The sequence below is a fragment of the Juglans regia genome, chromosome 13, assembly GCF_001411555.2.
Source record: "Juglans regia cultivar Chandler chromosome 13, Walnut 2.0, whole genome shotgun sequence".
In the NCBI taxonomy this organism is placed as follows: domain Eukaryota; kingdom Viridiplantae; phylum Streptophyta; class Magnoliopsida; order Fagales; family Juglandaceae; genus Juglans; species Juglans regia.
The window spans coordinates 6762432-6776312 of NC_049913.1; the positions used below are offsets into that span (position 1 = coordinate 6762432).

A 13881-nucleotide genomic window follows, 5' to 3' on the forward strand; every position below is an offset into this window, starting at 1 on the left:
GAAGGGGTGGCCATGTTTTTCAAATCAAATTCGTTTTGTAGTTGGTGAGGGTATTCGTATCAGATTTTGGCAGGATGTGTGGTGTGGAGATCATGCATTGGAAAGGGCGTTTCCGGCCTTACACCGTATTGCAGTTAATAGGGAGGCATCAGTGGTAGATGTGCGTTTATTCTCTCATGGTGTGTACCAGTGGAATATTACCTTTAATAGGGATTTCCATGACTGGAAATTACCTATTGTTACAGAATTTTTCAGCTTACTATATTCCACGGAGACTACTATGACACAACGAGATAGCTTGAAATGGTGGTCTAATAATCACAAGATGTGTACAATTAAGGCGTATTATAGCATCTTGACAACACAATTTGATATTACTCCGTTTCCTTGGAAGAACATTTGGAAGTCTCGAGTGCCTTCTAAAGTAGCATTTTTCGTTTGGAGTGCTGCTCTTGGGAAAATATTGACCACGGACAACTTGAGAAAGAGAGGATGTGTGGTGTTGGAGTGGTGTTACATGTGCAAGAAGAATGGAGAGTTTGTGGACCATCTATTACTACACTTTGAGGTAACAAGGGTGTTGTGGGATGAGATTTTTCTTAGGGTTGATGTTGCTTGGGTTATGCCTATGAGGGTGATGGATTTGTTGGGTTGTTGGCCAAAGATGCAAGGTTGTCATCAAGTGGCAGCAGTGTGGAAGATGATCCCGTTGTGTATCATGTGGTGTATTTTGATGGAAAGGAATGCACGTTGCTTTGATGATAAGGAACACACAATATCCGCGTTGAAGAATTTTTTTCTCCACACTCTAATGTGTTGGTTTTCCACTATTGTATTACATGGAGATAATGTTCAGGATTTCTTGTCTTTAATTTACCGCTCTTAGAATGTATTTAGGAGCTCTTATGTATACTTCCTGTGTACAAGGGCTATGCATATCTCATTCATATATATAATTTCTATCTTTTACTGATAAAAAAAAAAAGAAGATCCTAGATTATGGAATCCTAGCCTGTGATCTTGGCTTTATACTGGTAGATGCCGTGCCACAGACAAATTTGAGTTTATAACCATTTTATGATCTCCCTCTAGCCCATATGTTTAGTTCTAAAATGATGTAGCTATAATTATATGGATGCTTCTTCTCACTTTTATGTTTCTTTATTAACTAAGAACAAAGTCCATGACTTTATTCACTATTCCCTTTACTTGAGGGAGTTTAAACTGGATGTGATTTTTAATTTCAGGTTCGTCAAGAAGTTTCTCCAATTGTTTTGACAGTTATTTCATGCTTAGTTCCAATCCTTAAACATGCAGAGGTGATTTGTCTTTTTTATTTTTGTCTGTCTATATGTGTATTGTAGAAAATTTGTCATCTTTAGTTGCGTTTCTTGATCCCAAGCAGGAGCTCAACAAGTCATTGGTAGAAAATAGTGCAATAACACTTGGAAGGGTTGCATGGGTTTGTCCGGAGGTTGTGGCACCACATATGGAGCATTTCATGCAGTCTTGGTGCACTGCTTTGTCTATGTAAGTAGCTCTCTGCCTGCACTGATTAATGAAACTTTTTTTTTTTTTATAATTAATAAGAATTTTATTATCACGAATAAGGCATAGTCTAAGTACACTGGAAGTATAAAAAGGAAATACCTACTACACTCTAGAAAACTAAAACAGAAACAGATTCAGTACATTGTCATCATTCCTTTCAAAGATCTTAGCCCACAAACTCAAAGTAGAAAAGAAAAAGTTTCAAAGATCTTCAAAACATCTCCCATTTCTTTCCAGCCAAAGACACCACATTAAACACAAAGGAATCATTCTCCATCTGGCAACAACCTCTTTCCTCACCTCAGAACCCCGCCAACATGCAAAAAGCTCCACAACTTCCTTAGGCATCACCCAAAATAAACCTGTCTGACTAATAACCTCGTACCACAAAGAGTTTGCCAGCTCACAATGTAAAAATAGATGATTTACTGATTCTCTATCCTTCTTGCACATGACACACCAATCGGCTATACACAAACCACGTTTTCTAAGATTATCCTTAGTTAATACTTTCCCTAGAGCAACCACCCAACTGAAGAACGCCACCTTTGTAGGTACCTTCACCCTCCAAATGCTTTTCCATAGAAATACGCAGCCAGCATGACAATTAAGCACCTTATAATAAGAACTGATTGAAAACCTGGAATTTCCAGCATCATCCGACAATAGTCTATCCTCTCTTTCCTGTATCACTTTTGAATTATAAATCCTTCCCAAAAAATCTGAGACAACATTAACTTCCCAATCATTTGGATTTCAACTAAAGTCAACATTCCATAAAATATTATAATCCGTACATTGAAGATAATCTGCCACAACAACATTTTGATGCCTTGCCAGCCCGTAGAGAGATGAAAAATCTGATTTAAGAGCTGATTCCCTACACCAAATGTCATGCCAAAAGAAAATCCTCTTCCCTTTCCCCACCTTAAATTTAATATGTTTAGAAAACTCCCCCAACCTTACCTAATAAACTTCCATAAACTCACCCCATGTGCTCCTCTAACTTCTTCAGAACACCAATCCCCCCACCCATTCCCATATTTTACTGCAACAACATTCTTCCATAAAGCATCTCTCTCTTCATGATATCTCCAAATCCATTTCCCTAGGTGTGCTTTACTAGACAACCTCAAATTTCTAACCCCCAATCCTCCACATAAAACTGGTTGACAAATCTTGTTCCAACTAACCAAATGAAACTTCTTTTCCTCTTCTTTTCCTCCCTGTAAGAAGTTACGATAAATATTCTCAATTCTCCTAGCAACCCCAGCTGGCAAAGGGAAAAGTGAAAGAAAATAAGTGGGAAGATTAGACAATGTACTCTTTATCAAAGTAATTCTTCCCCCTTCAAACAAATATATCTTTTTCCATCCAGCCAACCTTTTCTCGATCTTCTCAATCACCCCATCCCATATCAAAACAGATTTGTGAGAAGCACCCAATGGAAGACCTAGGTACTTCATTGGCAATGAAACAATCTTACACTTATAAAAAATATTAGCCAAATCTGAAATATTGCCCACAGCACCCGCATGAACAATTTCAGACTTGTTTAAGTTAATCCTTAGGCCCGAGACAGCTTCAAAACATAACAACAATGCTCTCAAAGTTCGAATATGTTCTTGGCTGGGCTCGCTGAAAATAAATGTGTCATCGGCAAAAAGAAGATGGATAATTTAATGATATTCCTTTCCTCTTTTCCCACCTCAAAACCCTACAAGTGCCTTCCTTCGACCGCCGCTTCCAACATTCTACTGAACGCATCCATGAGAAGGACAAAAAGAAAAGGAGATAGCAGATCTCTATCTCAAACCATGTGAACTATTAAAGAACCCCTCCGGAGTGCCATTCACCAAAATGGAAAATCTTGACGTCGACATACACCATTTGATCCACATATACCATTTCTCCCTAAAGCCATATCTCCCAAGCAAATACAAGAGAAAATCCCAACTAACATGGTCATATGCTTTTTCCATGTCCAATTTAATCAAAATACCAGATTCATTAGATTTAATTCTGTTGTCCACATATTCGTTAGCAACTAATATCGAGTCGAGGATTTGCCTCCCGGCATTTTGTGATTTCGAAATAATTTTTCCCAACACCACACTCATACGATTAGCTAGCACCTTAGAGATTATCTTGTAAACCCCATTCACCAAACTTATTTATGTCAATACCTCTTTTTCCTATCTGTGGTATATGTATCGATAACTGTTGTGTCAAGAAGGTCCTGATAAAGATAATCAAACTTTTCTTCAACGACTAGCAAGATAACTTAGAATTCAAAATTACTAAAGTAGTTCTACTACAGATACTAAGGCTGCGTTTGGGTAGTGATGTGAATTGAGATGAGCTGTGAATAGTAGTGAGTTAAGATGAAGTGGGTTTGTAGGTCCCATTGAGATGTGTTGAAGGTGTTTGGATGTATGAAATAGGTTGAGATATGTTTAATCTTTTATGGGAAGTTGAAAAAGTAGTACGTCTCATCAATGATTGGTTTGTTGAATTAATGATGGAATAATTATTTTATTTATATGTTGTAGTAATAAAACACAATTATTATGAGAAAATTCTCCCAATGCATTTAAAATTAATTTTCCACATTTATTTTTTGAGTGAAATTTATTTTATTCAAAATTTCTCAAAATATTAAATATTAGCAATTGTGATTACATTCTCATGCCCCCATTTTGTTCCAAGTTTTTCCCACATATTGTGAAGAATATCCCCTGATGCATTTAAAAATAAATTTCCCATAAATTTCCCCGATGCATATTATGAGCACGTGGACATGAGGAGGCTCACGGGGACACAATGGCGAGAGATTCACCTTGATCTGCGAAGGCAGGAACCAGAGTTGGACTCACTTCCTCACGTCGCTCTCTGAACTTAATAGTAGAGAGTTACAAACATTTTGAACCCCACGAGTCTTTGTATGCTCATGAACTTGTATGTGCTACTTTAAAATCCATAAATTTGTAGGTCATGATGAGATGATCTAGTATCGAATCAGAACCCTGTAAAATGCTTGGACACCTTTGATCTTGTTGAGTTTAAAACAGCCCGAATTTTCTTTAGTATTTGCTTTCTGAGTGTAGGCTCAGAACAATTACCTTTTCTCACAGGCCTTCATGTTTCTCATGATAAATTAATTTGTGCAGGATACGTGATGATGTTGAAAAGGAGGATGCTTTCAGAGGACTATGTGCTGTGGTATACGTCTGTTTCCTTGAGAATTTATACTTTGAAATATCTGTAACTAAAAATGTTTTATGGTTTTTCATATATGATGTCAGGTTAAAGTAAATCCATCGGGGGCTTTAGGTTCACTTGTTTTCTTGTGCAAAGCAATTGCGAGTTGGCATGTAAGAATGGCTTGCTTTTGGAGATCAATTTTACTGTGCTGTTTCCTAAATAAAGACTTAAATGGTGTCAGTTTTTATATGTCAATAGGAAATAAGAAGTGAGGATCTACATAATGATGTTTGCCAGGTGTTGCATGGTTATAAACAGGTTAGTGTTACTTTCCTGCAGCATCTTTATAGAATTGTTGTGATTACCTATATGCTTCCAACTTCAATAAATGTCATGGAACTCGTAATTCTTCTATAGGCTTGGTTGAATCATGTGGAATATCCAATTGTTCCATCTATTTTGTAGTGTGTTGGGTATATCTCTATGTATTAGATTCTTTTGTTAAAAATTCTTGTTTGATGGTCACTAATCAATAACATGTACAATTTTCAAAGCAGAAACTTTGCTCCTGTTTAAACCACGCCATTCATTCTTATCTTAAATGTCCCTAAAATTGGTAATTCAAGTTTTAAAGAAATTTGGAAGGTCACATGAATAAGGATTATGCAGTTTATAATTTTAGAAGTGTAAAACAGTTCTACGTTTTTTTAATGTAATTGTCTCCTTTGCTCTATATTTAATATATTACAATTAGTAATCGAAGAAGGCCACATTCAGATTTCTCCACAATCACACGCACACATCTCGTGAGTACACAACTAATTACTTAGGAATGGTGCGCAGGACCAGCAGTGGCAGATAGGGCTGCAACCCGATCCAGAATAGCCGGGTTTGTACCGACCCGACCCGAACTTTCCCATTTAAGGAGCCAAACCTAATCGACCCAGCCCGAATAAAATAGAATCGGGTCGAACCCGTATGACCCGACATTTACCCAAAAAAAAAAAAAAAAATTCCAACTGCACATCAATTTATCTCAGATCTGAGGACAAATATATAAATAGACAATAGACAAATTTTCTCTTCTCACACTACCGACAGGAGAAAAATAAAAGAGAAAAAAAATTTTTCTCAGGAAACAAACAAGAGAGAGAGAGGGGGGATTAATACGGGAACCCGAAAACTTCCCAGAGCTGATCTCAACAACGGTAATAGACAATTTTTCTCTTCTCACACTTCCAACAGGAGAAAAATAAAAGAGAAAAAAAAAATTTCTCAGGAAACAAACAGAGAGAGAGAGAGAGGATAAATACGATAACCCAAAAAATTCTCAGAGTTGTATCTCGTCATCCTCATAGTTCCCCATACATGGTTGTGTTGTAAGACTCAACAACAGTGTCGAAGACCTTCGAGGATGGGAAGATGAAGAAGGTGAGCATCATTCGGTTTGGGTATTCCTCTTTGATCTTTGAGATCAAAAGGGTACCCATACCAGATCCATGGTACCAGGCTCCAAATCCATGAGAACAGTGCATTGCCCACCTTGGACGTGAAGGATCTCACGCATCTTCGCTTGAAGTCGGGAAACGACGACAATGACACACCCACCACATTCTCTCCCTTCATCCCGCAACAGACCCAAAGTCCCAAACACATTCCCAGCAGAAAACCTAAATCTTACCAAGAGAGAGAGAGCGCACCTCTGCAATGATAGAAGATGGTGATGGCAAACGCGAGGCTTCATTTTTGAGTCGAATGTTTTCGTTTTCGAGTCTTCCTTCTACTGGGTTTTTCTTTCGGTTTTGACGGATTCGACGGGTTGCTGGTATAAAGCCCGTAATTAACTTTTGACCCGATGAACCCGTGTTTGTTTGGGTTGAAAAATGCGAGTCTTTCGGACGGATCGGGCCAAGGCCCTTTTTGCACAGGCCTAGTGGTAGACCCATGTTGTACTTAGGGGGGCCATGACACCAAAAAAAAAAAAAAAAAAAAAAAATTATAATCTACATATGCTCTCTAAAATTTCAATATATTTAGAAATGTCTCTCTCCAGTTCTTTTCTTATAGTCCCAAAATTTTGATTAATTTTTATATATTATTTATTTTCGAGGATGTGACCTCTTCAAAATTAAAATTAAAACTAAGTTTAGGAGAAATAATAAGCTTATTAATATGGATCTCAAAGTTTTTTGATATACAATATTGGGCTTTTTAACATGGAATCCAAAGTGAAAATACAAGAAAAATTATTTAAGATCAGTGATCTATAAGACAAATAGTTGAGAGATTTTATCTTGTAGACTTCATTAAGCAATAAAAGAATTTATTTAATCTCTCAATTATAGTATTTTTGTTTAATGTGATACGAAAATATCTAGATTTTGCATGAAATCTGATAAAGTAGCTTACAAACTAGAATAAAAGATGATATTCTAAAAGATCCCTTGATAGTTTATATGAAGAAAATAAATTCTAAATATTTCATTACAAAAATAATAATAGATGAATATTATTTCATGAAACATTATCGTTAGAATCTAAAACATATATTAAGTTGTGTTTAGAATTTTATTTCTATGTGTATGTAGCAAATTTTATTTCTACGTGTATGTAACAAATTATCGAGATATAATTTCATATGTAGTTATGTTTTTATGATTTTTCAATTTCTTTTTAATTTACCTAAGCGAAATGATGTTGGTAGTTCTAGGATGTGCAAACCTCCGCCCACTCCCTTTAAAAAAAGTAGGTAAATTTAAGACCCACATAAAAAAATCATTTTTTAATGGTGGACACCAAATTTTTTTTTTCAAATGGAGTGCGTAAAGATTGCACACCCTACGACTGTATTTAGCATTATTCTTTACATAAATATGTCAGTAAAATGTTCCCCCCTCCCCTCCCCAACACAATTGCAGGTTCCGCCACTGCATGGGACCAATATAAAATTTATTATTTGTTAATAAATTAGTTGAGAAGGAGATGAAATTTTTATCATTTTGTAAGATTTTGTCTATGGTAACAAAAGTCGGCATGGATATTGATTTTCTGGCACCAATACATTATTTGGCAGATGCTTAGGAATGGAGCGTGGGACCAATGTATGTCTGCCTTGGAGCCCCCAGTGAAGGACAAATTATCCAAGTATCAAGTGTAATGTGAGTCTTAGCAGATGTATTTTCTCTTCTGGCACTCTTCTGCAGCGTGCTCACTCGGAATGGCGTGTCTGCCTCAATACCGATAGTCATGTGTGCACTGTCCGAGATATTGTTGCGGTCATGATTAACCGAAGGCAAAGTCTGTCCCAATTTTCTCAGGCAAAGCATTGCGATGGCCTGACTCGTTGAAGTTTGGAGCTAACTTGCGGAACCTTATTTGATTGGTCGTATCCATACACCATTTGATTTTATTTGATATAGAAGCAACTTAGGGTCGGGACATGCATGGATATGGTGTACAGGGGTGCAGCTTTCTAAGCACATGGAATGTTAATTTTTGGTGTTTTCTATTTAGAAAATTTCTAATATTTTTTACTGCCTTTTTTTTTTTTGGGGGGGAGAGGGTTGGCGGGCGGGAGCTTCAAAATTTTCCCTAGCTTACGGTGGATGAGGTCTTTCCACAGATTTTGTACTAGTGGATTGAAACGTACATCTTCTTGGGCTTGTACCTTTATATAAAATACGGGACCCATTGATCCTCTTCTCTTTTTCAGCGGCACCTGGATTTGAGTTGTGGGAACAACAATAAATATCTGTAAGGTTGGGTTTCATAAATTGTCAAAGAGTATTTTCTTTGAACTGAGCTTGGCTATGTGAAAGCTACACGTTACCTTTTCCTTTTTGACCAGATGCTGTATGCCATTTGAGCTCTTCATTTCCGCCAATCTCTGATGCCTCAAGGTTTGTGTTCTAGGTTGATGTAAGGATGCGGATCATCGCAACCAAGAACAAATATTTCAATGGACGGATAGGAAAAAAATAAAGTTTCAAAGGATGCCGATTCCATTAAAATTTCAGGGCCCTGGTTAATAACCTTACAGACTTTATATCCTTGCCCTCAGAAGCTAAGATCAGACTGTATATCCTCACAAAGGAGATAAAATAGATCTTCTTCTGTTATCACTACCTCCATAAAGCTATCTATCGGCTTATATAACGATTTCAGTTGGTTTCAGAATATTGAGTTGGCCAGGCTACCTCAGGAAAGTGGATTAAGGATACGCCTCGGGCTTAATCTACAGAACCTCTACAACATGAATCTTCATGTAAATTTTCTTTTCTTCATGGGATTTGATTTAAGTGCCTGGAACTTACGCTCAGCTAAGTTGAACTCAGTTATCTCATCAGATTGAGTACTTGCTCCGCATTTCATCAATCCTCACCTGCCTGCGCATGGCAACATGCTATGAAACCGTAGAAAAGATGATGCAGCGAATTAGAGACTAAAAATGTAATAACAATGAATCAATGGAGATTGGCTTCGATTCACCATTAAGAATCTCTAATTTAAATATCATCTTCCAAATTTCAATCATAAGCTCGGGTGGTATTTCGTTACATTTTGCTTCTCTTCTGATTTTAAGCTGAATATCCCACAAATTTTCAAAAAGCAATAAAACGTATGGGTGTGGAGCAACATTATGAATTCTTTTTATGTAGTCTACTTCTTCATTGAGAAGTTGCATTACTGCTCTGATAACAAAATTTCAAAGATGACAAGCTTTTCCAGTTTTGAATAGGCATGCCAGATATTTTCTGCTTATTTTTTCTCTTCTCCATCCAATCGGATGAACAGATGAGCATCTTCAAGTAGGAACAGGGTCATACCCTGAAATATACACTTCTGGGAATAGCCTTGAAAATTATGGGGTTTTTCTGAGAATCGAAGTCGACATGTAGCTGAGGGCAGAGTCAACTGACGATACTGCCACAATGAGCACTGCTACAAGAACAAGGGTGAGGATAGCAGTCTTCAGCTGCACAACATCAGGGAGAAAACTTGGTTTTAGATAGCACTAATGGCATCGAGTTTGAAACTGAAATAAGCTTTGACAAGCATTACAAAATCAAAATGATTAGTATTGTCAACTAACAGATCTTTTTTTTTTTTTTTTTGGGGAGGGGAAGAAGGAAAGAAAAACATAGTTTTATGATGGAAAGCAGATCGTTCCTTTCAGACTCACGATTCTTAAACCTTAGATGCATACCGTGCTTTGAAGACCAGGCCATTCTATATACTTCAGCTGACTAGGTTGCTCAGCCAGAAATACAAATAAAGATTTCAAGCCCCTAAAAAGAAGAATATATTGATTCATAACAAACTTAACAATGATTCAACATTTCAGAAGAGAATATAACAATATCTGTAAGTACAATACCACACGGCATCCTTAATCAGACTGACCCAAAAGGGCTCCTCAGACAAGTCATCGCCAGAGCTCAACTGATGTTGAATTCTTTCTCCACTTCTTCCTCCAGACATTGCATATCTGGTGCCAAAATGCTCTGGACGAGAATATTGGATCCTTGCTCTATGGATCTGCCAGGTGATTCCCGATATCAAAGGATGAGTTTGCTACTTCCAATTATAAGCTGTAAGGGTAATTAAATAGTTACCATTCTAGCTGGTAGTTGGAAGGCATTGCAGCCACTAAATCTGGCAGAATCATATCTTTCACCCTTGAATGGCAGTTTAGGATGCCAATGCACCAAACCTATACAGAGAAAACAAAAATGGGTCATGCAATGCTAAATACTAAAGCAACCTAAAGGCAATATAAAAGCAACAGAGAAAGGGAAAAATAAACCTGAACTTGCTTGCAACCCAGAAACAAACACCATCCTGGTCCAAACTTGGTTGCTAACCCTATCAACTCCAACAGGACAAGATTTTAGACTTCGGTGGGAATTCAATGGGTATACAAATAATAATAACAAAAAAAAAGAGGGCAAAATTACTTGAATAAAGAACAGCTGCTGACAAACACTTTGTAAGTCATCGAATCCAACAAACAAAAAAGAGGTTAAAAAAAAACCTAAAACACAAGAATTGCCACTCCAGTAATGTCTCAGCTAGAAATATGGACAACCAATCCTAGTGGGAGCAAAAGGAAACATACCCAGATGCCAATAAAGTGTTCCGTCAAATTAGTTGAAAAATTGGAACTTTCAAATTCAAACTTCAAATGGGGTTTCTAATTTCTTTCCAGTAATCCTCAATGAAAAGCAAATATACTAACTGCCTAACCTTCTAGCGCGTAATCAAGAAGCAAAATCTTGCTGCATAAAATTCAACATTTTAAACCATATAAAATACTAACCGTGTTATCCAAAGAAGATGAAGTATATGAAAAGACAGGCGTTTTGCCTTTGAATATGGAGGCAGCACCGACAAAATTAGCTACTATATGAGTTTAGGAAAGGCCCGGTCTTTTTAGCAGAAAGCGAACGTTTTAATGCTGAGAAAACAATTAGTGAGAGCATTAGCATTAGATTAGCTATCCAAAAGTTAAAATCTGGCTAATATATTACTTTTTAACTTTTGGCTAATCACTCAAAACTTGAATTTCACATTGTATTAACCATTACACTCTCTATAATAATAAAATATTATTATTTTTCATTTTTAATGCAATTTTTTATTTGTTTAAATATTTGTTTATTTTCATTTTCATAATCTCCAACAATCATTTTCAATTTCATTTTCACAATCCAACAATATAGTTGCTGCCCAAAATGATCACAAAACACACTTTGCCCACATATGCTTCAACCTAGGACATAAGGGTCATTTGCAAGGACAATGGAAAAGAATGAGTCACTACTGCAGCAACATTATACATATCTTATAAACATAACAAAAAAGGAAAACCAGAAAATTAGCCGAACTAAGTTTGAAAAACCCAGATTAAATCAAATGCTATTGATCTCTAAGAATCCAAGGCTAAAATGGTTTCTCAAACACAGATTTTTCAAAATCTGACACAGAAGCATCCTTTGTTGCTGCCCAGCCACTAAAATGATTAAAAAAGATGTTCCATAACAACAGTTAGACATGGCAAGAATGGAAATCAAGATCTGCAGGAAGGTAGATGATGCCTCCACAGAAAGCACCATTTATAATGTACAACAGAACAATCAAGAATGTCAATAGTGCCCTGTCACGAATAAGAGAAAGATTATATAGATTATAGATGAAAACCATAATGCTCAAGGCTATTAGCAGCAGAAACTATTAAGTACTCATTTCCCACCAGGTCTTTAAAGCACTTATGAATCTAGAGAAGACACTTAATTTAAATGCAACTGAATGAATATTTGCATTTATTATTGTTTTCATGCACCACATGATTTTTTTTTAGTTAGGATATTATTCTGTGAAGTTTCGATTAATTACAATGATGTCAATAGTGTTGATAACTGCCAGTATGATTGCTGGATGAGAGCAAACTGATGAAATAAACTTAATGATATGACTGACAAAACAGAAAAGAGACTCTTGAGGAGGTAAAACCCTTAACACTAATGATCTATATAATAAGGAAACCATATATAGGATCATTAGCACGAATCATTAGCATGTATAGGAAACCATGTATAATAAGAAAAACCATGTATAGAAATCATGATGCCGATACTCGCGAAACTTATTCTGTAAAGTTGGCAAAGGAGGCCTTTTGGTTCAAACCAACACCATTTCTTGATGAGAAGCAGAGAAAGGAAAAATCATTTTATCCTTCTTAAAAAATGATGAATCACCTTGTTATGACTGGGAAGAAGCCAGGAAAAATTTAGGCTTGCACAGCTTAAGAATTTGAGGGGTAAGTGGAACAAACCACAAACAGAAGATAAATTTAGGCTTCATAGAATTTGTGCACTTTTGACCTCATATACACTCTTATGTATGCACCGTTATATACTGTAATGCAGACCATTCTTAACCTCTCTATATAATAAGGAAATCATTTCTTGGATTTTTCAATGTACAGGTTGATGCAGGTAAAGCAATGAATATTCAATTAGATGAATGATTTAGAACTCTCAATCCAAACAGCCAATTATATGTGCAGATTTTCATGCAAAATGAGTAGGTTTCTATTTCAAAGCAAGGCTACAGAAACTGCCTCAAGGCTCGACCCTGAAATTCGTAGCTCAACACAAATAGCTCATTCATCTATTGCAAAATAACAGAAATCAAAATTGTTTATTCACCTAAAACAACAGAAATAGCTCCTTCTTCCTTCCTAACCCAAATAACAGAAACGAAAATAGCTCAACGCAAGGTTTAAGTTTCACAGCGAAGGCATTACCAGTAAGATAAACTATTCCATTTCCAACGCAGGGGCAGGGCGATTGAGGTTTAGTAAGTAAGTAAAAACTTATTAGAAATCCCATATTAAAATCAGATCCACTATCATCTTGATTCCACAGTGAAGCAACACCAACCAAATCAAAGCAAGAAAAATTTCTGATCACACACTACCATAGTTAAAAAAAAAAAAAAAAAAAAAAAAAAAAAGAAGAAATTAGATTTGACCAAAAAACAAAAAAAATTGCGATTGAAAGTTCCAAAAGAAAGCTCTGAAGCAGGAGCTGCGAGAAATTACTGCCAAGAAGACGTGCAGTGGCTACCGGAAAGAAGCTCTGAAGCAGTGGCCGCCGGAAAGAGACGTGCAGGAGAGAAGGAGAAGGAGCCGTGCGGAAGAGAGGGCGGGAAGACGGGAACGAGCCGCGTGCGGATATGTAATTAATATTGTGGATAACTTTAGTTTAACTAATTAGATAAAATTTGAGCCATATTAGCTAAATGATATTTTTAGATATAAAAATTACAGTATTTTTTATTAATATAATTGACTGTATTATTTTTTTAATATAAAATAATTATTTTAATTAATCACAAAAAATACATAAAAATAACCATACAACTCTATAATAAGATAAGCCAATGCCCGGTGCTCGATCCATTCGCAGTTTCGCACGGTGGTATAGGTCTTTCGGTGCTCTACTCACTCTAAAATAATAGTCGGTTCTAGAAATCGATAGTATTTCTTTAATGTATAACGACATCGTCTTGGTCATTTTATTTGTTAAACATAGTTATATTTTTTACTAAATGAATATCATT

General features: G+C 36.2%; 2 protein-coding genes across 2 annotated transcripts in view; one reads left to right on the forward strand and one right to left on the reverse strand.

The window, feature by feature from the left end:
- LOC108993375 (transportin-1-like) overlaps window positions 1–8452 on the forward strand; it is a 29450-nt gene extending 20998 nt beyond the window's left edge. Inside the window, exons 24-29 of the mRNA XM_018968264.2 lie at window positions 1248–1319; window positions 1406–1530; window positions 4722–4773; window positions 4857–4925; window positions 5014–5073; window positions 7829–8452. Coding sequence (XP_018823809.1) covers window positions 1248–1319; window positions 1406–1530; window positions 4722–4773; window positions 4857–4925; window positions 5014–5073; window positions 7829–7912 — 462 coding nt within the window. The 3' untranslated portion in view covers window positions 7913–8452. The remainder of the gene's footprint in view (window positions 1–1247; window positions 1320–1405; window positions 1531–4721; window positions 4774–4856; window positions 4926–5013; window positions 5074–7828) is intronic.
- Window positions 8453–9228: 776 nt separating this feature from the next.
- Window positions 9229–13527, reverse strand: LOC108993376. The gene is made up of 6 exons (XM_018968266.2): window positions 13386–13527; window positions 10562–10620; window positions 10371–10468; window positions 10133–10293; window positions 9962–10043; window positions 9229–9730 (listed from the first exon to the last, which is right to left on the reverse strand). Exons 2-6 carry the CDS (start codon window positions 10593–10595, stop codon window positions 9617–9619), a joined length of 489 nt encoding a protein of 162 aa, XP_018823811.1. The 5' UTR covers window positions 10596–10620; window positions 13386–13527; the 3' UTR covers window positions 9229–9616.
- Between the last annotated feature and the right edge of the window lie 354 nt (window positions 13528–13881).

Bases quoted from the DNA above. Each gene is read 5' to 3' on its own strand.
- LOC108993376 (XM_018968266.2), bottom strand. From the start codon at position 10,595: ATGGTGTTTGTTTCTGGGTTGCAAGCAAGTTCAG. The intron at 10,294-10,370 runs GTAACTATTTAA...ATCACCTGGCAG, and splicing joins TCCAACTACCAGCTAGAATG to ATCCATAGAGCAAGGATCCA. The intron at 10,044-10,132 runs GTATTGTACTTA...TCTTCTTTTTAG, and splicing joins CTGATTAAGGATGCCGTGTG to GGGCTTGAAATCTTTATTTG.